Below are 25,781 nucleotides of genomic sequence, written 5' to 3'. Positions count from 1 at the left end.
ATAATCAGAGCCAGTCCTGGGTTTTCTAAGGCCCAGGGCAAATTTCTAGAGAGTGCCCTTTTAAACAAATTAAAAACTAAAATTACAATTTTTTTTATCAACAAATTAATTTTATTAGGTAACAATTTTTAATTTTTATAAAAACACGAACAATAACAATAAAACTAATGAACAAAGACTAATAAAATTTGGATTTTGAGCATTTTGTTTCTTCAACTCGAAACTTCAAATTTCCAATTGTGAAGTACAAGAATCTCTGTTGAGTTTTTTGCCAAATCAAATAAAAAGAAAAATAAGTTAACAAAGATGTCTCTTACAAAATTCCTATTATACATCTATTTATAAAAAAAGAATGACACAAAGAAAAGACCTTCAAATTGCTAAAGCTTTCCAATATGGGTTGCTGCCACTACCAGGTCTCTTTTTTGTCTAAGATAAGAACGTTTGTTTGGTTTGTTTTTGTTTTTTTTTTTTTGAGAACTCTTTGTTTCCATATGTTTAGTTTCATTAATTTTTGTTCTTTGAAATATTATGTTATATAATTTATATTTAGTTTCGTAGAGAATCCCAAAGAGGTTTGGTACTGCCATGATTATGATTATATCTACTTCCTTCTAGGATGCTTAACGGTTTTGGGTTTTTTAATTAAAAAAAATGTAAATATATAGGCTAAAAAACCATATTTTTGTGCCCCCCACAATTTTGGGCCTTGGGCCAGGGCCGGCTCTGCTAATAATATATACAATGTGAAACACTGTGCCAAAATAGACATGTTTGACTTGAAATAGAGAGATATTTATAAATAGAACATATCCATGATAATTCATAGTTTTCATATTTATTGTGATATAACTTTTATAACACATTACATAAATCACTACAACCCATCTATCAATCTCTACAACACCACCATCCAAACACCAAGATTCTCAAGTGCCCTCTTTCTTCTCCTCCTGTCTCTAACTTTCTTTCTTATTCCTCATGTCAGAAACATGGAGGGTATGCTCTTATTAATAGTTGCTATAGTGATAGGATAAGAAAATCCAAGTTTATTGAAAAAAATAAATATCTTAAGAAGATAAGATCGTTCAAATATATGTAAAGGATACATATTTTAAGAAGACAAGATCATCCATTTATCCAAAGTATAAATACAACAAAGTAGAGAGCTAGCTAGAGACTGAGAGAGCATCACCATAGAAGGAGATAAGCAAAAAGTTGCGTTCTATAATCTCTTCTTGTTTGCTTATCGTTGGGATACTGCCCTGATGACAGTTGAGTCATTTTGTAAGATTATCCAAGTTTATTCAAATGGTAAATATCTTAAGAAGATAGGATCATCCAAGTTAATCCAAAAGGTAATATTAATATATATTCTTTTATCGTTTTAAAATATGGGTCTTCACATTGTTGTAGGGGAAACAAATAATGTACGTATTTGTAAACGTAAATTATTCATTTAGTTTTTATTACAAATCCAATTTTTACCCATCCATGTTATCCTTGGCGTTTCTTATAATATTTCAAGGTTATTTACTTGTTTTTCTTTAACAACATCGATTGAGGTACATCACCAACTAGCTGTTAGTCTAATTTTTTTTCAAAGAAATAGTACTATATCAAAGGAGAGTTCACTTAAGTGAGATTAGGTTCTAATCTCCGCAATTGAAAACATCTAACATAAGAATATATTTTTATGTGCAAATTAATTATGTGGATGACGCGGTTGCGAAACGAGCGAAACGAGCAAGAAACCCTACTGCTAACTGAATTACCTTATCCGTATACTCTTCCCACATACCTACCACAAAATTGTACAAGGAAATAACGCTTATTAGGTAAAAATGGTTGCTCTTGCTCTCCTTGGGTTGATAAGATTAATTTGTATGCTCGTCGATATATTTGGTAAGAATAATCATCTATATGAAAGAACTTGGATACGGTCCATATGTTTTGTGTCAAATAAGGTGACAAAAATCGTATCACAAACACACACACACACACATGTCTAAATATATTTGTAAGCATTTGTTGGGTTTGGTTCTTCTGTTTGTACCCATTCAATGCAAGATATCAACGTCCCAAGAACAAATAAAGGATACATCATGCGTTTCTGTAATCAAGTTCATGCTCAATCCCCGTGATATGTTTTTCTGTATACAATACAATGTATTGATATTAAATTTTGGATTTTCTATTATAGCAAAGCTTCCAATTAGTTTTAATTGTGAAAAAAGTTAACGTATTATATTGCCAAATATACACATATAAATATAGAGATTTATATGAACATTTTATTGGGTTGTCTTGTGCTCGTTACTGAACTATCACTGAGCTCTAGAGCAAACCAACACAAAACACAAAACAAAATCTTGTCGCTGTTTGAAGGACAAACAAGATCAAAGGTGAGCTCACGTTTGATAACGTAGAGCTATACTTTGACAGAGCCAGTCACCATTATTTTTGGGTACGTATGGTGTTTTTTACACTCCAATTTTCTACTTGTGTACTATTATTTTGTTTTTGCTCCTTGATTATTCTGTTTTGATTTATTCAATCTTTAGGCTACGAGAAAGAGAGAGAATGTATTTTACTTATACGAAGCATATTTCTTCTTCTTATTACCACTCGAGCTATAAGTATCCTTCTTGCTTGTGCTCATCAAAATTTTGAAGCTTGTCATGTCAGATCTCATCCACCACAGAATTAGGGTATTTTGGAATGTATTATATGGATGCAAAGAGCGAAAATTTTGAAATTTCTTTGGGCCTTGTGAACAATCAAAGTTTTTTTTAGCGCATTGGCACCTTTTTTTTGTTTTTGTTTTTTTATAGGCTTTCTAGCATTTTTTTTGTTCTTCCTGAAAAATTGTCATTTCATTAACTCAATAAAACGAACAACAGCAGAGTTGCCTTGTTAAAATCTTCCGGAAGAAAAATACGTGAGATAAAATTTTGCAGTAAAAAAGAGTACCACAAATGTCAATTAGAATGCGACACTAAAACTAAAGATAAATACAATCACTGTGGACACAATCTAAAAGCCATGGCAGACCCAAACTCCATTCAGTATGAAAGATCCCGTTCACGAAGACCATAGTTTGCAATTCTATGATCCACTGTATTAGCTTGGCGGGGTATATAGCAAACAATAACAATTGGCGGCCTCTGTTGCAAAAGCATTCAAATTTCCTCCACCAATTCCCCTTCCGGAGCTAAACAGTCTTCCTCCCCATTAATCATGAGGACTGCGTTCAGACAATCGGATTCTATAATCAAAGACAGAAAAGACGCATCCAGTGCAAACAATAAACCATTTTTCAGTGCATATAGTTCTGTGACAAGGATTGAGACCACGCTAACCTTCCTTCACATTAACAGCTCCGTCAACATTTAGTTTGTAGAATCCATCAGGAGGTCGTTGCCATTGAATACTATCTGTTTGCATGGAGGGACTCCTACAACGTAAACTTGCTGCTGCTGTAAATTCAGCATCATAGCTCCTCACACGATCCATTAAGGGGCTCGGCAATGTTTGATCAGACCCAAATAAAAATCCATTGCTTTCATTTCAAGGTAAAAAGTACTAATTTTGTTTGTTTGTTTTGTTTTATCGTTTTAGGAAAAGCAGGTAGGTCTTTGGTGTCAGCAGCAGCTATGGAATTTGTGCATGCCAATGGTCCTTTCCACAACAAGACCAAGGTTATTTTTGTATTGGGCTCGACCGGGTGTGGAAAAACAAAACTCTCCATAGACTTTGCCACTCGTTACAACGGTGAAATAATCAACTCCGACAAAATCCAAGTCTACAAAGGCCTTGACATTGTGACCAACAAAGCTACAAAGCCCGAGCAAAGAGGCATCCTCCATCACCTGCTAGGGTCCATCCAAGACCCGGAAGCTGATTTCACGGTGCAGGACTTTTGTCTTCAAGTGCCCAAAGCCCTCGATGAGATCACGAAGCGCAACCGCGTCCCGATCATTGCTGGTGGATCCAACACTTACATCGAGGCGCTTGTCGAAGATCCAACGCTCAGGTTCCAAGATAAATATGATTGCTGCTTCATATGGCTTGATGTGTCTTTGCCTGTGCTCTATAATCGTGTCTCTGAAAGAGTGGATGAAATGGTGGATGCTGGGCTTGTGGATGAGCTCCGGGAAATGTTTGGTCCCGGGGCAGATTATGAGCGCGGCATTCGACGGGCTATTGGAGCTCCTGAGATGCATGCATATTTCATGGCTGAAATGGATCATTCAGCAGATGAGGCCGGAAAGGAGTTTCTGTTCAAAGATGGGATTCAAAAAACTAAGGACAATACTTTGAAACTTGCTGAGAGCCAGGTGCAGAAAATTGAACGTCTCAGGACCAAATGGGATATCCATCGGATTGATGTGACTGCCGTGCACGAGAGCCGTGGAAAGAAAGCTGTGGTTGCATGGGAAAACTTGGTTTTAAAGCCAAGCTTCTCCATTGTGAGTGAATTTTTGGAAATGGATGGCTAAATTGTTGGAGCAGAAAATTAGGGTTTCCGATTCTCTGGCTTGCATTCAAGGACCTGCTCGTACCGAATTACTACATAGAAAATATTATTTTTTATGTGTAATTTTTTTTAATCATTTTGAGGAACGTATTGGTTAAGCCAGTACTTCATATATGGTAATATTAATTTCGGCTTTAGCAATGCTTTTTCTTCTTTTGTTTTGTTTTGTTTGTTTTAATTTATACAAGCTATTTTTTATTTTAATTTAATCAAAACTATGAGTATTGGGATTCGAATTTGGGTGGAGATTGAGAGCACATCCACTCTATATTTTTAAGTAGCAGCTCAGTCCATATTTTAGTAATTGCTCATCTCATCCACCTAATCATTCTATATGCCATTGGACCAAAAAAAAAAAAAAAAAATCATTCTATATGCCACAATTTTTTATTTTTTTTGTTGAAATGTCAGTTTACTCGAAAGAACCCCATTACATTCTAAAAATTAGCCTTTCTGCGCTTGCGAGAGGCTTTTTTTTATATAAATAAATAAATTTATTTTAGAATTAAAAAAGATAATGGGTAGTTATGTTCCATAAAAATAGGATTCATTATCTTATTTTTCTTTTAATTTATCCTCATTTAATTAATAATTTTAATTATTAATGTTTGGATTAACCAAGGGTATTTTCTGGTATTTTGAATGTTTCACCATTCTCTGCCTTTTGCTTTATATATAGAGATGCTATCTTAATTAAGTTGAAAAAAAAATAGTGTCGAATACGATGATCAAGGGCCGAACTAGGAATTTTTCAATAGGTGGGCTAGCTAAAGTCTTTACGGTAAAATATATATTTCTTTTTTGTACTTACATTTTGTATAGCCTTTTAGAAATAAAAGTATATATTAATTCATATAAAAACACACTAATTCATAACTCCATTGACTAATTTTAACATAAAACAAATACATATTAAATTCAACAAGAAAACTGATACTATCAAAATGAAAATGTGGTTAACAACGAAATTAAAAATATACCTACTTTACTATGTATTTTTATTATTTCCATGCAACTAAATTCTTAGAGAATTTGAATTTTTTGTATTTTAATAGATTAATACATATTGGGCTATATTTTAAACAAGTCAAATATATGGGTCTGATTTTTTTTTTTTCCATCCAAAAACATCCCTGAGCTACGGCCCAAGTTAACCTTTAACTTGGTTCTGCCCCTGACGATGATATAGAAATGTTTACACACATTATATACCATGAGATTTATAAGGAAGTTTTGCTGTGTTCAGTGTTCTAATTTCTCATAAATAATGGCAAGATCATGAACTTCAAAAATTAAGAACCAAAAAAAGTTTTTTTTATGCAATATATTAATGTTGGCAATCAGATTCTTGTTTAATGCTCATATATTTCGCTTTTATGCAATATAAAATTATCCATGATAAAAATAGCCATGTGTGCATGCAGTGCATTGATACTTGATATTGGATTGAACATTAATAAGCTTTCATATGTTTCGCGTAAAATAAAATAGAGTTATTTACATTAACACTCCTTTAGGTTTTCAGTGTTTTCATAAAATTTTTTGAGGTTTTAAAAATTACACAAATACCCCCTTAGGTCTTTAAGTATTTTCACAAAACCCATTTCGATTGATTTTTCGTCCAAAGATTGATGATTTTATATAAAAATATTCTTCAAATGACAACGTTAGTTAATATCAAGTAAACTGAAATCTCATGGGGTGTTCATGTAAGTTTTTGAAACCTCAAAGGATTTTATGAAAACACCAAAACCTTCGGGGGTGTTAATATAAATACCTCAATAAAATAATAAACCAAACTGTAAAATAAAGAAGCACGAGCAACACAAAGCAGTAACGAGATTCGGCATGTACTAGGTGATCATTCAAAGAAATTTCAGCCCAATTATTTGTCTGGCCTTCCATCAAAAAATAAATGAGCTTTGTTGTCACCAGTTTGGCCCAAACTACGAACTTTTAAGTTAGCCTTCACCAATTTTGAAGTGGGTTTCAAGGTTAGTTGTCCTACACAAGGGAAGACTACTGTATGTTTAAGCACACAGTTTCAATTACAAAAATTGTTTGTTTTGCGCAAGTTTTGTTTTTGTTTTGTTTTTTGTTTTTGTTTTAATACCTAAATTAAATAACAATAATTATAATATATGTAAATCATGTATATCATGAAAATGATATCGTTAATGATGTGACATTACATTCTAGGATCTGAATTCTCTGTTAGGATTTTGTCAGTCATGATCTGCTTAACTTTCATCTTCCACGAAACATCCAAAAGACTGAAAGGTTATAATGTTTTAAATCTTGGAGACGTCAACCAAATAGTGGACGACCTAAATATTTAGTGATATTAAGTTTACTATCATGTCATTTATGCATTTTGCATATATACTTCGTGGATGTGTGAATTTGTATACTGGTCATCAAACGGAGATGTTATGGCCATTTGCCATGAAGCCACAGTCCATAGCTAGGGCGGGACCATGAATTCTTTCTTCTTCTTTTTTTCAATCCAAAGAAAATACTGAGAGATGGTAAAATAATTTCCAAAAAAGAACAAAACTTAAGGGCCTAACTAAGAAATGTTTTGTTAATCTCCCTTTCAAAACTTCATTGAAATTGTAAACAAAGCCAAAAGTGCTGGACATGATATAATTCCCAAAGGCACAAAGCTTATTATCTGAAAGAAATCATTCTAATGTTAGGTCCCATAAAATCTCGAATGCTCCAGCCTCTAACCAGATCAATGTCTTTGCCGTTCACTTTCTTACTGTGAAACAGAACACTTCATTTTCATAATCAAATTTATTCATTGATTGAGCAGTGAAATTATACACTCCCACAATTAGCAGCTATAGGTGGACCAAAATATACCCCTGCGACAGAATTATTTAAAGTATTCCTTTGAGTTTAGAACTGCATTTGCAAATCATTTGCTTTAGTATAAGCTTAATTTCCTAATCATTTGATTGAGATAATAGATGTTTTAAGCTCCACTTGTAGCGCTACTGCTACCACTCTTCTTATCAAGCTCTTCTAATGCTGCCCACAATTTTGAATCATTGTAATCCTTTATGAGAAAGGTCGGTTTTGCTTCAATTAGTATGTGTTCTGGATTTCCGGTGGTTAAACCAATAACTGGCATACCGGCTGCAACTCCAGCTTTAATCCCAGAGACAGAATCCTAGCAAAGCAAAAAACAAGAACAGAAAATAAGTTCCCAAAGTTCCAGTAAATGATTTTTTCTCAAAACATGACATGAGAAGAGGCAGACCTCAAACACAAAAGTGTGATCTTTTGATACGTTGAGTATTTCAAGAGCCTTCAAGTAGGGCTCTGGGTGTGGCTTGGCATGCTTGCACTCATTCCCAATAATAAGAGCTTGAAAAAAATCTGTGAGGCCAAGTATTGTGAGCATTAGCTCAGCATTTGGTCTGGGAGCATTAGTAACGGCAGCCCGCTTCAGCCCACGATCTTCAACCCATTTCTTCACTTTATAAATGCCATTCACAGGCTTCAATTGTTCTGTTGCCAATCTGTTTCCATCGGAGAAATGATATAAGGTGGGAACCAGAAGGGAATTCCAAGTCTAGAGAAGTTGAAGCTCTTACCTACGAAACATGGCTTCCTTGTCCTCAGTGAACTTTAAGCCTCTTTCGAAGTCATCAGGAAAGAGTATCCTAGCAACATCATCATTATGCTTCCCAGCAAAATTCTCAATATAGTACTCCTCAGTGATTGGAACACCCCCATTGAAACCTATCTGTTAATTTTCCGCAATTCAGTTAATCATCAACCTTCACAGGTCAGAGATTCTTTAAATTCATACTAAATTACAAGCTTCCTTCATGCACCTTTTCATTGTAAATATGATTACAGTTCACCTTTTCATTGTATGTATAATTACAGTTCAGAGTTATAAATTTTATAAAAAGAATGAGCACTTTCATTAAGCGGTTGAAGCCTCTGCAATTTTTATGGTGTGATAACATAGCTAAAAATAGGTCAAATTATGACCAGATAAATCCTACATATTTTCCTAATGACAGAATAGTAGGAAACAAAACAATCACTTTACCTCTGGAAGCATTTCGCGGAAGGCATAGAAATGAATGGGATCTGAATCACACAGAGTTCCATCAATATCAAATAGTACTGCTTCAAGTGGGGCAAGTCCAGAGAGTGAACTTTTGCTGGTTCCACAAACACATCACAGAAAAAAAAAAAAAGAAAAAAAAAAGAAAAGAAAAGGTAATAAGGCATTAGTGCAATAAAAAAATGAAACCAAAAAATACAAATGTAATCCCTTCTGTTTTCTGTAGAATATAATGAGCAAAACACTAATTTACACACGAAAATTCTCACAGCTATACAAAAATAAATGTCGCGCAGAGCAATTTCTTCAGTGTAACAATGCCTGGTTGAGTTAGGTTAGTCGACATTACCTACTTTCTGTGAAAATAAAAGTCTCTACTGTCTCCATATATGGAGTAAAGAGATAATAGAATTCTTATTTTCATAATATTTATTGTTTTGATCCGGTAAGCTATAGTCTTTTAACATGTTTTCTTTTGGCAAAAACATCAGCAGGCTATCTGACTTAATGATTCAGTATTAACGCTAAAGTTGACAGTAGATCAAAATGGACCTAAAAGACAATGGCAACTTCAGCGGTTTGGATAGAAAGAACCATAATTGGCTGTGCAAGCCAAATCATGCCAGAGAAACAAAGGCATAATAAGAAAGGGTAAAACGCATAAAAAGCAGGTACAATCTATGCAAAATTAACAATTAGAGGAGAGAACAATGACATGGAAGTGAAAATATGCAGAATATATGTCTCTGTGTGTGTCTGTATGATTACGGAAATAGACCTGTTACAGCTAAAACTACTGAATAGGACAATAGAAAATAACTCAACATTCCACTTCACATTAAAATTATCTATTCAACATCCTTAACAATTTGGCTCTGCATAGCTCATGAATGTACTCTGTGATTGAGAAAAAGGCAAGGGTGATGACGATGGTTTACTCACATTCATTTACGAATTATTTTTATTTTTATTTTTGTTTTGTACTCAAGGAAGGGAAAATACAACAGAATGACTTGGTTGTATGTGTCAATATGATCTGCAGCCTTCTACATTTTACCCTACTATTTTGATATTTTCTATTATTTTCCAAAAATAACAATTTTTTCCATGTACTTTGCCATTATAGATCAACCCAAAACATGAATTAAAAGAAGGTAAATCATGTTTGCTGCCTGTAAATTTGGCCACCACTGGTGGTTTACACATGAGCTTGACAGTATCAGATCAAATTCGATCCGAAACTATTAACTAACAAAAACCAAATATATCAGAAAACGTTAAGATTTGCAGAACAATTATGTTACCAAGAATATAGTAAAATGACATACTCACAGGCAGAGGCAGTAAAATATGAACTTGCATTGAAAATCAAAACATCAACACTAAACACCCAGATCAATGGAAATTTCAAATAACTCATTAGAAAGATAATCAACAATCAACAGTAGCAAAATATTGATAACAAAAATAAATAAATAAACAAAGACATTACCAATTAAAAAATATTGACCCACCTAGAAAAAATTGCAAAATTTTAAAATATAGAATGCAATATGATAGAACAAGCGTTTTCAGTTACCGATAGCAGTATGTACGTGAATGCCATTGAAAGGAAAACAGATTTGTAAATCTCAGAGCTACCCAGATCAAGTTTTCAGTCAATGTAAGCAAGAAAGATCAAAGAAAGCACAAAACGCGACAGGAAGGTACCTGTCCACAGAGTTTTCACCAGAAGAAGCTGTCATAGTGTGATGGATAGGTTGTGGAGGATATTTCAAGAGCCTTCTCTGCGAAATCTGGCTTTCAATTAACGCGAAGGGAATTCGAGAGCAGAGTGATGAGAGGAAGACGGTGAAGTTAAATAAATATGAAGGGGAATGAGAGAGAGACAGGGGAATCTACCGTCGGAATCAATTCAGCAAATGAAAATATGCTAGTTGCTTTCTTTCTCCAACAAATTTCAACTCTTTTGGCCCTTTTTTTTTTTCTCTTTTTTATTATTATATATTATTATATATATAATTTAGTATTCGTACTATGACCAAATTGCAAAATCCCCCCTCATAGCTTGGATGATATTACTAAACTCCCCATTTTCGTCTACTTTTACTTTTCTTTCTTATTGATACATGCCATATTGGTGGAGCAGGGACTCAAACACAAAATACGATAAACATTTCATATTGCACAATAAGATTTTTTTTTTAAGTACTAAATAGTTTTGGTTAAGTGTATTTCACTTCCTAATTAGAAGAGGTTCGGATTTCAATGGTCTCACTCATATATAAATAATGATAAAAAAAATGACACCTACATTCCATGTCAATAGTTAATGTTTCTATTAACATGTCTCCTAATAGAAGGGTGTATATGTAGGGTTTATTCGATTTTGAATACCGGTTTGTAAAACATCGAAAAATCATGTATGAACCTGAAAAATCCACCAGAACGCCATCTTTTTTCCTTATGAAGTAACTTGAGGTAAAGTCAAAATTTACTAACACTAATGCAAATGGAAATTAGAATAAATTCCAAGATTCTAACCAATTCATGCCCCTGACCCAGAACATGGACATAGCTTCTTGTTTCAACCAATAATGACATTTTCAGAGTAGAATTATAGATGCACATTACCACATGATCACAAGAGAAATTTTCATTTACGATTATCTAATAGTTTGAAATCTTCAAAATATGATTTTCCATGATGAATCATTTCCAACCTTTTCAATCAGATCCATGCCTCTGCCCCTCACTTCCTTAGAGTGAAACAGAAGACTGCATTTCCAATTTCTGTAGCTACTAACACTTTATGATTATATGACCAGTAAAATTATACTGTTTCCAGAATTAACAGCTATAAGTGGACCAAGATATATGGCAGCAATAGCCTTTCAAATCACTCCTTTATTTTACCACAGATTTATTTCTAATCATTTGATTGAGATGATAGATGTTTTAAGCTACACTTGTAGAAATAGCAGTACCACCCCTCTTATCAAGCTCTTCTAATGCCGCCCACAACTTCGGATCCTCATAATCCTTTATAAGAAAGGTAGGTTTTGCTTCCATTAGTAGATGTGCTGGATTTCCGGTGGTTAAGCCGACAACCGGCATACCAGCTGCCACTCCAGCTTTAATCCCTGAAGCAGAATCCTGCCAAAGCAAAAACAGAAAAGATATTAAAATCTCAGAAGTTCCTGAAAAAAAATAAAAATAAAAATCTTAAAAGGAAGCCGCAGAAGGGGCAGACCTCAAACACAAAAGTGTGATCCTTTGATGCGTTGAGCGTTTCAAGTGCCTTTAAGTAGGGCTCTGGATGTGGCTTCACATGTTCACAGTCACTCCCGAGAATAACAGCATGAAAGAAATCTGATAGGCCAAGAATTGAGATCATTAGTTCAGCGTTTGGTCTTGGGGCATTACTAACTGCAGCCCGTTTCAACCCGCGACCTTCAATCCACTTCCTCAATTTATGGAGGCCCTTCACAGGCTTCAATTGTCCTGGGGCCAATCTGTTTCCATCAGAGAAATCATATAAGCTGCTGGGAACCTGAATGAAAATTCAAGTATGGAGAAGGTGAAGCTTTTACTTTCGAAACATGACTTCCTTGTCATCTGTGAACTTTAAGCCTCTTTGGAAATCATCAGGAAAGAGTATCTTGGCAATATCATCATTATGCCTGCCTCCAATATTCTCAATGTAGTATTCTTCAGTAATTGGAACCCCTCCATTGAAACCTATCTGTTAAGTTCACCACTTCAGTTAATCACCAACCTATACAGTTCAAAGGTTCTCAAAATTCTACTGAATTACAAGCTTCCTTGGGTAAATAATTAGTGTTCCTTATGTAACTTTTCATGTAAATATGATTATAGTTCACCCTTTCATTATAAATATGCCTACTGTGAACCGTAACCTTCTCATGGTATATATGATTACGGTTCACAGTTATAAAATTTCTACAAAGTATGACCAACTTCCATGAAATAGTAGAAGCATCCTTTGCACTTTTCATGGTGTGATATGAATGCAGTTAAAAACAATGTAAAATTATGACCAGAGAAATCCTAAATCTTATCTTTGTAACAGAGTATTGGAGAAAACAAAAATGAAACACTACCTCTTGAAGCATTTCACGGAAGGCATGGCAATGAATGGGATCTGAATCACACAGAGTTCCATCAATATCAAATAGTACTGCTTCAAGTGGAGCAATTCCAGAGAGTGAACTTTTGCTGGTTCCACACACACACCACAAAAGAAAAGCCAATAAGGCGTCAGAACCAAAAGATTACAAGTCAAAGACAAAGGTTTTTGTTTCATGCAGTATAGAACGAATGAACAAGAAGTTACACACCAAAAATCTTATACTCGTACAAAATAAAAGATCACGCAGAATCATTTCTTCCGCGTAGCAGTGCCTTGTAAAATTAAATTAGTCCACATTGCCATCTTTCTGTGAATATAAAAGCTTCTACTCTCTCTGCCTACTGGTGTAAAGTACATAGATTTAAAATATTTAAAAAAACAAAATTGACAACATTATGTTTGGATCAGGTAAGGTATAGTCCTTTAACATTTTATTTTCTTTTGCAACAAAATTAACTGGGCTATCTGACTTACTGATTCAGTATTGACTGCAAAGTTGATAATAAATCAAATGGGGAAGAAAGAACCCCAAATGGTGAAAGCTAAATGATGGCAGAGAAGCAAAAGCACTGGTAGAAAAGACGGGAATTAGCAATCTAAAAAGTAAGAACAATCAACATACACAATCAGTGCAAACTAAAATATTAGAGGAGAGAACACTGACATGCAAGTCAAACTAAGCTGAATATACAGACATATACATACATAAACATGGATGCACATGGCAATCAGACCACATAGTTAATTCCTCATGCATGAGAGAATATAAATTGGTTCAACATTCCACTTCAAATTTAAACAATGAAAAGGAAACTTGACACAAAAAAAATAAGAGATATTTAGTAATATACCCATTTCTAGCACTAATATTATAAATAAACCCTACACAATTGAATTCCTATAAACAAACCCAAAAAAAACCCAAAAAAAGATAGCTAGCCTTATTGAATTTAATATTAATTATTAAATTACTTTGATGCCCTATTGAGTGCTTTGGGTATTTTTATGAGATTTTGGGGTTTGGCTTGTTTTAAGAAATTGATGGCAGTTTTGTAATTTATAAGAAGTTAAAAGTTTTTTTGTTATGTTGTAAATGGGCTTTGGGTGTGTTTCTAAAGTCCATTTTATATAGGGTATTTTTATAATTTGGGCCCCCATATTGGGTATAATAGTGAATCTCCCAAAAAATAAATCCTTTACAATTCACATTTCACAACAACAAACCTCAACAAAAATGAAAAAACAACCCAACATGATATAACAAAAGTTTGACACTGTCATTGCAACATAAACTCCTATAAATCATCTTCTCCAATTTGTGAGAATGCCATTCAACAGTAAACAAATTGTGAAATATAAGAACTACCCAGATCAAAATTTCAGTCAATGTTTGCAAGAAAAATCAAAGAGAGCACAAAGCGTGTACACAGGGTACCTCTCCACTGAATTTTCACCAGAATAAGCTGCCATAGTTTGATCGTCTGTGGACGATATTGCAAGGGCTTTCTCTGCGGAATTTGGGTTTTGTTTTGATGAAGGCAATGGGAATCTGAGAGCAGACTGATCAGAGGAAGACAGTGAAGTGTTCAAACGAGCAGACGAGAGAATTGGCTTTTTATTCTCCTTCTTTGGTTGTTTCATTTTTTTTTTTATGTATTTACTATTTAGTATTCCTACTATGACTAAATTAGAAAATTGCACCACAGATTTGACAATATTACTAAACTCCCCTGTTTTCGTATGCTTTGACTATGTTTCCAACTTTATTAGAATGATTCAGAAACTCATTTGTTAAAATTAATACAAATCCATAAGACTTATTCTTCCATTAGTTATAACTTATAAGATCTTCAATTAAATTCATAGGCAAACTTGAGATATGCAATGTGGGTAATTGAATAGAGTCCTCATTTGAAGAAGGCCCCAAATTATGACTTTGTTTACACTATATATATATATATATATATATATATATTATTTTGTTATATTATTTTATATTCGTTTTAACTTTACACGCTTCTAAACAAAAAATCATCTACGTCATTCCTTTAACTTCGAAGATACATAATAAGAAGTAATATACATATATTTAATATAATTTACAATACTTAATTAGCCAAAAGTCCAACCACCTATAGCCTAGGTTTAGCATTTATAAAAATTCTTTGCAAGTTTATGTTCTTATTCGCACATTTGGTATAGGACCTTTAAAATCTCAGAGCCGCTCTTAGCTAGGATGTGTGCTTTTACAAGAAAAAAAAAATGAATAAAAAATCAAATGGAGTGAGCTACAGAAGGTCCAATCATAAGCTCGTTCTCCACTAGTTAAGTTGAGATACAAGTAAATTATATGAAAACCAAATATACTTTGTAATCTAAAATAATTTAATGTCTACAAAATGTCAACTTAAAACTTGTTCATACGTACTTTTTGTCCAAAAAAAAAAAAAAAAACTTGTTCATACTCATCTTTAACATGAGGATTGGTTTCCAACCCATTTATTACTCAAATATTTGTTGTCCGCTAGGTTAGGCTTACCTTTAACGTTTACTACGAATTATCTAATTATTTGTTTGTTATCCATGAAAGAGAATACAAATCATAAAGGTCAAGGGCATATAACAAATAATCAAAGAGTGGAGGCCCTCAATGGGTTATTATTCGAAAGGCATATTTACTATATTTAGTCACGGGCAGATTGAGTGGCTTCTCCACTTTTTTATTCTCCAAAATATTGGGGAAGCTGGCAGCCTGGCAGTCAGTTCATACACGTTTCTAGGCTAATCTAAAGGTACATAGTCACGTGTTCATAAAAGTATGAGAGGAAACCAAGTTGGTCACGTCCTCTTGATATCTCAGTATTAAAATATTCAAGGGGCTCATACTTTACCACATCACTGTGATTTCATATTTGTAGTTATGCTGTTGTAACATGTGGGGCGCCCACCTACCCACAACAAAGAGATTGAATTTTTTTTTTTTCCTTTCTTTTATTCGTCACATACATTGGGTTCTGACCAAAAAACAAAAACAGAGAGAATGCAGATTAGGTCGAATTGCTCTGCTCCAGTTGGGGAATATCCACGTACCCAATTGGGCTCAGTTGCAAAAGTTCAATTTAGACTAGAGTTGTATGGGCTTATATGACTTGCCCAATCTTAGAGCAAGTCCAGCAGTGCCATTGGACTCGGGCTGGGGGGGGGTTCGTGCGAAAAAACGAAGTTCAGCAGCGAAGATGCAGCCCGGGCGAGCGTGGGGTCCACCAGAACGGGCAGGTCCGAAGGCGATTTCGGCCCGAGCTCGAGCCCGAGGGCGCGGACAAAATTGTTGACGCCAGGCTGGCGTCAGCCCTGAGGATTCGAATTTTTTTTACCACGCGCCAACGTTAAAAAAAATTTTGAATTCACCGCTACAGTAGCCGTCAACGGCTACTTGACACGTGGCAGCCTCTAGTCGCTCCGATTCGAATTTTTTCTTCAATCCAACGGCATCCAATTTTTCTGCAATAAAAAATTGAAAAAAATCGAATTTTTTTTTAAAAAATATACAAAAATTACAGAATTTTTTATGTATAAATACCAACCAATACTCTTCACTTTTAACACCAACTCCTCATATATTTTCTTCTTCTTCTACTATTTTTCACTTTCTCCTCAAAATTTATTCACTTTCTATTCAATATTTTTTCACTTTGAAGTTGTAATTTTTTTCTATCATATTATGGGTTCTTCTAATGAAAATGGAGGGGCATGGAGCATGATGGAAGATGTTAGCTTGTGTGAGGCTTGGGTCCAAGTTAGTCATTGTCCCGGAACGGGCAATGAGATTAAATTTTCTCATATGTGGAAAAAAATTCATCAAGCATTTTGTGAAAGGGCAATTGGTTCTACACGTACAGAAATGGCATTATTCAGTAGGTGGAAAGTTCTTAATAAAGAGTTGGAAAAATGGAGAAATGCCTTAGCAAAAGCGATTGACAACCATCGAAGCGGAGAAAACCTTAGCAGTGAGGTAAATTATTTGTCATTTTTCTTCTATTAATTTCTATGTCATATTAATTTTTATTTAAATGTTTCTTGCAATTTATATATTTTGTTAATATGTCTCTAGTTTTTTTTAATACATGTTGCATTTTTTTTTATTATTTCTTTAATTTCCATTAGTTTTTTTTTACATGTTGCATTGCCAATATTTTATACATTTTCTTGCATTTCCATTTCATTTTTTTTTTTATAGATTATCCAAGCACAAATGTGGTTTGGTGCTACTGGCCAAGGGAAAAAAAGTTTCAACCATACCCATTGTTGGGAGGTGGTGAAGACTTGTAAGAGATTCCAAATTATTCCAACCGTTCCGACGGTAGTCTTGAACGAGACTCCACTTCATGAGACGCCGGCATCGGATTCACCTATGGATTCCCCGATGAGTCAAGACTCACCCATTGAAAATGAGCCAAGGCCTATTGGGAGGAAGGCGGCGAAGGCGAAGAGAAGGAGTAATTCTAGCAAGAATGCATCTCAATTTTTGGAGGAACTTTCAAAGCACCAAGCCATGAGAATTGAAATGGACTTGAAACAACAAGAGCACGATATGGCTATTCAAGTAGAATATGCAAAAGAAAGGGAGTATGTACACAAAGAAAGGGAGTATGTACGCGAACAAAACATTGAAAAAAAAATCGGGAAACCATGGCCATGGATACAAGCCATATGTCCCCTGAAACAAAACAATTTTGGAAGCTAGAACGAAAGGATGTTATGAGACGAAGACTTTTTCGTGACGATGGACCTAGCAACACGGATTGGTTAAATGATGGAAACCATTAAAATAGTTTGTTTGCCTTTCATGTCTTAGTTTACTTGCCTTTGATTTCATTGTATTTTTTTTTTTTGTTTAATTCATGTACCTTTGATTTCATTGTATTTTTTGTTTTGTTTAATTCATGTACCTTTGATTTCATTGTATTTTTTGTTTTGTTTAATTCATGTATTTTATTTTATTATTAGTTGTATTGCTTTTCTTTTAGTCAATAAAGAAAATATTCAACAAAAATCCTTTTTATTCAAAACATTCCATACATAAAAAAAAAACCACAACCAAAGCATAAAAAAAAAAAACAAACCACAACCAAAGCATAAAAAATAAACAACCCACAACCAAAGCATAAAAAATAAACAACCCACAACTAAAAATAATAAAGTATAAAAAAAACAAAGCATAACTAAAAATACAACATAAACATAATAAATTAAAAACAACTTCTTCACTTCACTTCATTCACCTTCATTTCCTTCATTGCCTTTCACCACCCATAAATGCTCCATCAAGTCAACTTGACGGTGTTCATGAATATACGACGATTGCATCTCCGTGTAGCGATCAATCATACGGGGCATAAAACTACCGTCTCTAACCAACGGTTCATGCTGCACTGGTTCTCCATTTGGCCCCACTGGTTTTTCATAAATTCGTGTTAGGGCCGTGTCCATGGGATTTGGTTCATACATGTCATGAGCATCGTAATCATATTCATCTTCCACAATCATGTTATGGAGGATGATACAAGTCATCATTATACTCCTAAGCACCTCCTCGTCAAATAGACGTGCCGCGCCCCTGATAATAGCCCACCGAGCTTGAAGGATACCAAAGCACCTCTCAACATCTTTTCTGTACCCCTCTTGATAGCGAGCAAAAATTTTTTGCTTATGGGATCGAGGATGTGGAATTGTTTTCACAAATGTTGTCCACCTCGGGTAGATGCCATCAGCTAGATAATACCCATTCTGGTAGATGGTATTGTTAATTTCATATGTGATATTTGGGCTTCACCTCTCAAAACATCATTGAACACTGGGGATTGACGTAGGACATTCAAATCTTTTTGAGATCCGGCAACTCCGAAGAAGGCGTGCCAAACCCATGTATCAAAACCAGCAACTGCTTCCAGGATGATACTTTTCTGCCCTTTTCTATTTCCGTAATCCCGTTGCCAAGCTGTTGGATAATTTTTCCACTGCCAGTGCATGCAGTCAATGCTACTAATCATGCCAGGAAATCCTCGAGACTCAGCTTTTTGGAGAAGTCGTTGCAGGTCTCTGGGTGTAGGTCTGCGTAAGTAGTCTCTGGTGTACAGAGTTTCCACTGCATCACAAAATCGCACCAAGCTCTCCAAAACAGTGAACTTCCCCATCCGAGCAATCTCATCCACCTGATCAGCAGATGACCCATACTCCAACATTCGTATCACAGCTGTGAACTTCTGCTCTGGAAGAAGTCCCAAATTTCCAGCACAATTTCTCTTTTGAACAAAATATTCATCATAATTGCAAATATCATGCATGATTTTATTGAACAAATGGGGTTGCATTCTATATCTCCCTCGAAAATGAACATCAAAGTACAGAGATTGTGGGATAAAATAATCTTCCATAAGATTCTTACCCCGGGAATGTTTATGTCTGTCCACATTTGGGCGACGGCCTTCTCGTGAACCACGGCGACCTTGGTTTTCTTCCTCCAACAAAGCAACTGCTATGCCAAGTTGCTCATCTAGTTCTCTCTGCGCCCTTTTGCTTGCAGCTCGTCTACGCATTCTTTCTCTAGTTTCTCGCTCTTGCCTCTCCAAAACCTCTTCCATGTCTGCCATTGAGATTGGAGAATGAAAACTAAAATTTGAGAAATGAAAATATAAAGAAGAATTGGTGTGGGAGGTATGAGCTGAACCTCTGGTTTTATAGAAAAATGTAACAGATAGATATGACACACGGTGCAATCTTAGAGGGTGAAAATCTTATCTAAAATTTGAAATTCAAATGAAATTTCAAATTTCAAATTTATCTGAAATTTGAATTTTGAAATGTATCTGAAATTTGACATTTTGAATTTATCTGAAATTTGAATTTTGAAATGTATCTGAAATTTGAAATTTATCTAAAATTTGAAACCGAAAATCTTATCCGATATGAATAGTATTGACACGTAGGAACCCAAAAATCTTATCCAAATTAATTGTTTAAGTAAACAAAGTTGTGAAAAAAACAAAAAAATGAATAGTATTTGCCATGGCAAGCCCCAACTGCTGGAAACACATTTTGCTGAAGGGGGCTAGGGCAGCCACTATTCATGTGAATAGTGGCTGCCCTAGGGCTAATCTTGTCATGGCAAGGGGCAACTGGTAGAAATGCTCTTATACATGAACCACACAACACTAACTATTTCATGTTTTTTTTTTTTTGGGAAAGAAAAAAAAAACACAAGCGATAGCCTAAACTACAAGAGGAGGGAGAGAGTTTCTCACAAACACACACTACCGAGGTGCCATGAGGATTCGAACCTGAGACCACTTGTCCGCAAACCAAGGTCCTTTTTTGTAACACCCCACCCCAACAAATTGTTTTTATTTAATTATTTTAATTGTGCAATTACAATCTTGTCTTGGGGGTAGGGACACTTTAGTCACTTTTTGTTCGGAAAGGATTTTGGAGAATTGAGCAGCATCGTTATTTAGATCTCGGTGATACACGAGTCTGTAGACAGGTGGCACGCTCAATTTCGAGTTGTAATGAATGCGTAAAGGTCTGAAAACTGAAAGGATGACTTTTACCTTAGGGTTCCTTGGCGGTTTAGAGTTGACTTTTTGCTTGGGACTAATTTTGAAAATTTTCTTGGTTTCATTGCGTAGTGCTTGAGCTCATGAGTTCATAGATCGGAGTAGAAACAAGGACGTTTTGATCAACGAAAGTGCAGTGGCACAAACCGTAATTATTGCAAACTCAAATTTTTTTTAAAGGAACGCGCGTCACTTTCTCTCTCTCCTCTCCCCAACTCTCGCATCTCTATCTCTTCGTGAAGACCAGGCCTGCCACACTTGGTCGGCGATCTTCTTGCTCCGCCCATGTGAGGCCTCACAATCAGTAGGAAAATGACCGTGAGGAGCCAGTGATCTCGTCTGGACCAATCTTTGATAAGCCCAGCCCCTCCCCTAAGCCGCGATGAGCTTTGAAAGCACCGAGTGCTTTAAACTTTTTCAACAACTCCGACGACCAAAATCGTCGATTTAGGTATTCATTTTTCCGTATACTTCACAGGAAGAGTCTTCTCAGGATTGAGCATCGTTGGACTTGTTGTGAGTGGACATTTATTTTTAAATGTGCATTATTTTTCACATATGAAATTGCTTGCATAATTGTGTTTGGGTTGGAAACTGGTATCTTGGATCATTGAAGTTATGAAATTTCATAATATTGGTTCATCTTGGCTTTTACAAGGCTATATGGGTTTTTTTTTTTTTTTTTTTTTTTTTGTAAAACGGAGTGTTGAATTGACAAGACCCGCCCCGGAATTTCTCGAAAACCGAAGCGGACCCCGTCTTTGTTCCAACATCAATCCGATGCCGGGCCCACTAATTTAAAACTCGAGACTTTCTACCAAAATTTTGGCAGAGTCTCCCCTGTTAAATAAGCAATCCCAACAAAATTTACTTAACCTGAAACACACAGTAATAATAATAATCCCAACCATCAGCATGCTTCCACAATTCTACAAGTCGCTAAAGTGGCCTCCGGCCTCACAAGTAAAATCTATCAAGGGCGATACAGAGCATCTACTGAATTTGATTACAAGAACAGTTGAGTAGAGGAAATTACTCAGTTCCTAACTAGAAAGGTTCACAGTTCGGGCCTCGTACACCACTTGCACGCTTCCTGGAAAGACTACTGGCTGGGGGCGCAAAACAGAAAATATGTGAGTGGACAAAAACCAGATTTGCAGTTAAAAACAACATAGTAACCCCACCATGTAAAAATAATGCTCAGGACATGCGGGTTCACACAACAATAAATAATTACTCAAAACTTAATTCATTTAAACGTTTCAAAAACACCAGTTATCTCCTTCACGAAAATCCCCATACTCTCAATCTTACCACTCCTGTCAAGCTACTAATTCCTTACACACTCAACCATACATATCTATATAAGTATACCTATAAATATATAAAATAAAGCTATACGATATACGATATACTCATCACACCACCTAGGTACCGGGAAAACAATCCAACTGGGGGATCGTTTGACTGGTCCGCAGGATTTCCAGGTGCTATCCTGCGTCTAGGGATGAGCGGTCCAACCGGGGGACGAAACTCCAAAGCTCCCACACCGGAACATCCAACGCCATGTGTAGCTTCCAAACTATGTCCTACGCGCGCAGACTGGATCATCACACACCGGAACATCCAACGCCATGGTGATGACCCTAAACTCTATACAAGGTCCTTCCATACGCCGGAACATCCAACGCCATGGTGATGACCCTAAACTCTATACAAGGTCCTTCCATACGCCGGAACATCCAACGCCGCATATGGAAAGTGTCTCACACGCTGGAACATCCAACGCCGCGAGTGAGACTAGTAACTGGGGAAGGTACTTACGTAGTGTAATCACACAACTTCTCTCCACAACCACATTCTTCCACATCAACCTCCAACTACCCCAATATCTCATCTATAGCGAATATGTAATTATACCTCCCCACTATCCACAGCACTCTTAAAACCCAATAATGCCAAACTCGATATATATATATATATATATATATATATATATAGCCAAAAGCTACCCGACCAACAAAATCATTTCATGAATATAATATATAAATTCCATAAGCCATGAAAACATTATGCAGAAACTTTCCTCAATTAAAACCATGCATATGATTAAAACAAAGTCCACTCACAGATAATCCCACGCTGCCTGACCACGTGAGGGTCCTGCCAGCTGAGTACGTGCAGTCGAAACACCTAATTCGAGATACGAACCGTTAATTAATATAAAATTTTCGTCGAAGCGGAAATCACAAATTAAATTATTAGATCCCCAAATCCCCCCTACGTGCATGTTGAAGAAGGTATCCTAAGGTCCAATTACAGGTTTAGGATTCGTTCACGATTTTTCAGTTATCGCTAACCCGCAAACTTTGCACTATTGAATTGGAACATCCGGGGCTCCAATTCATAATTCGTGAAGTCCCATACGGTCCTAGGAACACCTAGAACAACATATTTTAATTCGGGAAAGATCTAACGGTCGGAACCCATCGAACCCGGATAACGCACAATATGCGAAAATTCGTTCGATAGTCAAACGGCATCCGAATTGAGATCCGCGAATTCCTATGCGCTCGTGACTACCTAAGGATCTCATCGGGTTAATTTACATCCCCAGCAGACTCGCCCACGCGCCGCCACACGCGCCGGCAGCGCGTGGGTGTGTAGAGTAATTCCAGAAACGGAAAAACTCCACACCCGAGCTCACCCTTCCTACCCTAGCTTCTACTCGAGGTCAGGATCACTTCATTCAACTACGGGAAGGCCCAATTCGGGCGGCAACTGGCCGAAATTTTATTTTAAAATTCGGCCCAAAACCTAGGTTTTCTAATCAGTTTTCTAGACTCAAAATCGATCGAAACCTACACAATCATCAGCTAGAACTCGTAAAATGGATGAGAAACCATAACTCAATCACCGGGTTTAGGCGGCGGAGGCGGCGGAGGCGGCGGCGCGACGGCGCGACGGCGAGAAAGCTTCGGTTCAAAACCGTCGAGCTCGCGGCTGGAATTCGTAGTTTCCGAAGGAGAAAATGGGCAGGTCTTGGTCGGGGCGACGAGGCGAGTCGAACGGGACCGGTCTCGTGTCCTGCCGTGGCCGGAGTTGAGAGAACCGAGGAGAGAGAGAGAGTGGACGTCGGGGAGAGAGAGAGTGTCGCGTGTGAGAGAGGGGGGAGAGAGCTGAGGTAAAAAATCTGATTTTTACTCTATCCCTTTTTGAAATATTTACAAGTTTGCCACTAAGAGTGTTTTGTCCGTAACTTTTTCGTTACAACTCCGAATCAAGCCTACCGCGTGTCTACGAATTCGTCTCAGTACTATCTACTCAAAAATACCATTCCTGGTCCCAAAATTCTTCCGGATAAGAAAGTGACCAATTTACCCCTACCCCAAGGGTAAACTCGTAATTTTAATTAAATTGATTAAAATAAACATTTAATTTGGAGTCGGGGTGTCACATGAATATAAATTATGTTTAACACTTTATTTTCTTCCACTCACATTTTCTGTTTTGCGCTCCCCAAGTTCAAGATATCCAAAGTCGAGACCACCACGTCAAGGCATCGCCATTGTTCTCACCGTAGGAATTCCTTCTTTAACTTTCTCTACTTCCCTTTTTTCCGAGTTGTAAATTTAATCTTTAGTTGCTATGTTTGCTCATTTAAGGTTTAATTCCGACATTAAAAAGAAAGAGTAATTCATATAGACTTGAAATTGGTTAACACAATTACAGTGCAAAAATATTTGAAGTACGTGGTGTAAATAGTATGGTAGGTAGACGTTTTTTTTCTTTTTTTTTATAGTACGTGGTTATTTCTACATTGTTGTACAAGAATCACTCTCAATATGCTAGCTTTTGCCTTTTCTTTTGTTGCTGTTGTCTGACAAAGTGAAAAAGAGGAAAAAGAGAAATATGCTAAAGTAATGTATTTATTAAACTCTTGTTTAAGCAACTTAACTAATGAATCGAGGAATCATATATGAAAAAAAGACTAATCAATATCAAATATCACTTAATTTCTCGCATTCATTGTACAGAAGGCGTTTATAGAGAATGTACGGACATTATCATAATATTAATTGTCGTTAGATGAGTTTAATTTTTTTAAATTCATGTAACAAAATGCTCACTATTAATTAAGATGGTGATCCTCCCTCCAAAAAAAAAAAATTTTAACTTGGTGACCGGATTGCTCTCTTCTAATAATTCTCATATAATTTCTACCCCAAACCGGTTTGTACGGTTGTACCAGATACACACAAAATTGTAATGTTTTATTTTTCCGGCATTGAAAAGAAAGAGTAAATCATATAGACTTGAAATTGGTTAACAAGATTACAGCACACAAATATTTGAAGAACCAACCAACTTGTTCTTCTAAATGATACAAAACATCCCAAGTTCGTTCCTTAATAAAACCAAAAAAGAAAAAAAGAAAAGAGAGAATCAAAAGCACACAAACGTACACAGAAATTAAACTGACGCAGATTGAGTAGGGCACTAAATATTAAGAAGCAGAAAAAGAAACAAAAGACACCAGTAGTAGTAGCGGCACATTAACGGCCGTGTCCGTAGCAAGCCCTATTGGTATTTGCTTGAGCGCAGTTCTCTGACTTGGGTGTGTTGTTTGGCTTGCCATGGCAGCTTGGATCACCCTTTCGGTTACAGGCACTTTGGCCAGCAATCAACGACTGCCCAACTACAGTCTCAGAAATTGTCTGGAGGAGCCTTATGCTGAATTCCGAGTCCAACATGAACTCCAAGTCAAAGTCCAACTCCGAGTGAGCGATCCGGCACGCCGTGTCGGTGAGGCCGTTGCACCGGGAGGCAGAGTAATCACCGGTGATGACGCTGGTGTTGATGTGGATGCCAATGCCATGGCTTGTGGTGAGCAGGGCCATGGCCATCATCACCATCATCAGCTTCATAGCTCCTCCTGAGTGACTCATCTTTTGTTTTGTTTTTTTTTTTTTTTGGTTCTTTTTCTGCTGCACAGAGTCCTCAAACACTGTATATATATAACATAGAAAAAGTACTTTAGCTCTTTACTCTTCTTACACACATGTATAAAGCACAGCTAGCCCCTCCATACACTTTTCTTTTTGCGCTATTATTGATTAATAATGTATATGCTTTACGGTTGAGAGAAAATATGACTCGTCGTCGTCACATATAAAGCAAAGGGATCCCACAAATAATTATATGTATATACATAGACCGCGAGATTCACGACTCAGTCAGTAGCTAGCCTAGCATCCAACCCAAGCACTAGGCTTGCGGTCCCTGCGCATTTCTGTTTTAATTAAAGGTTACTACTTTATCTATGTTTACTCGTTTTCTTATCTCACCATAGGAGGAGCTTCTAAACGCATTCAAGAATTTATG

At 36.1% G+C, this 25,781-nt stretch overlaps 3 protein-coding genes across 4 annotated transcripts; 1 reads left to right on the top strand and 2 right to left on the bottom strand.

The window, feature by feature from the left end:
• Positions 1-2,360: 2,360 nt before the first annotated feature.
• LOC117628853 (adenylate isopentenyltransferase 5, chloroplastic-like) lies at positions 2,361-4,502 on the top strand. The gene is made up of 2 exons (XM_034361392.1): positions 2,361-2,467; positions 3,622-4,502. Exon 2 carries the CDS (start codon positions 3,657-3,659, stop codon positions 4,500-4,502), a length of 846 nt encoding a protein of 281 aa, XP_034217283.1. The 5' UTR covers positions 2,361-2,467; positions 3,622-3,656.
• Positions 4,503-7,307: 2,805 nt separating this feature from the next.
• LOC117627507 (haloacid dehalogenase-like hydrolase domain-containing protein Sgpp) lies at positions 7,308-10,554 on the bottom strand. The gene is made up of 5 exons (XM_034359626.1): positions 10,341-10,554; positions 8,613-8,727; positions 8,146-8,297; positions 7,809-8,070; positions 7,308-7,718 (listed from the first exon to the last, which is right to left on the bottom strand). Exons 1-5 carry the CDS (start codon positions 10,373-10,375, stop codon positions 7,521-7,523), a joined length of 762 nt encoding a protein of 253 aa, XP_034215517.1. The 5' UTR covers positions 10,376-10,554; the 3' UTR covers positions 7,308-7,520.
• A 714-nt stretch (positions 10,555-11,268) lies between these two features.
• Positions 11,269-14,391, bottom strand: LOC117627508 (haloacid dehalogenase-like hydrolase domain-containing protein Sgpp). Of its 2 annotated transcripts, XM_034359628.1 has the most exons (6): positions 14,219-14,390; positions 12,755-12,869; positions 12,224-12,375; positions 11,884-12,145; positions 11,600-11,786; positions 11,269-11,567 (listed from the first exon to the last, which is right to left on the bottom strand). In XM_034359628.1, exons 1-6 carry the CDS (start codon positions 14,251-14,253, stop codon positions 11,560-11,562), a joined length of 759 nt encoding a protein of 252 aa, XP_034215519.1. In that variant the 5' UTR covers positions 14,254-14,390; the 3' UTR covers positions 11,269-11,559. The 2 variants fall into 2 exon arrangements, with proteins under 2 accessions (XP_034215519.1, XP_034215518.1); XM_034359627.1 differs by having other exon boundaries at positions 11,269-11,786; positions 14,219-14,391.
• Positions 14,392-25,781: the final 11,390 nt, after the last annotated feature.

The sequence above is a fragment of the Prunus dulcis genome, chromosome 5 (genome assembly GCF_902201215.1).
Source record: "Prunus dulcis chromosome 5, ALMONDv2, whole genome shotgun sequence".
Taxonomy (NCBI): Eukaryota; Viridiplantae; Streptophyta; class Magnoliopsida; order Rosales; family Rosaceae; genus Prunus; species Prunus dulcis.
This window is presented reverse-complemented; position numbering and strand designations above follow the sequence as displayed.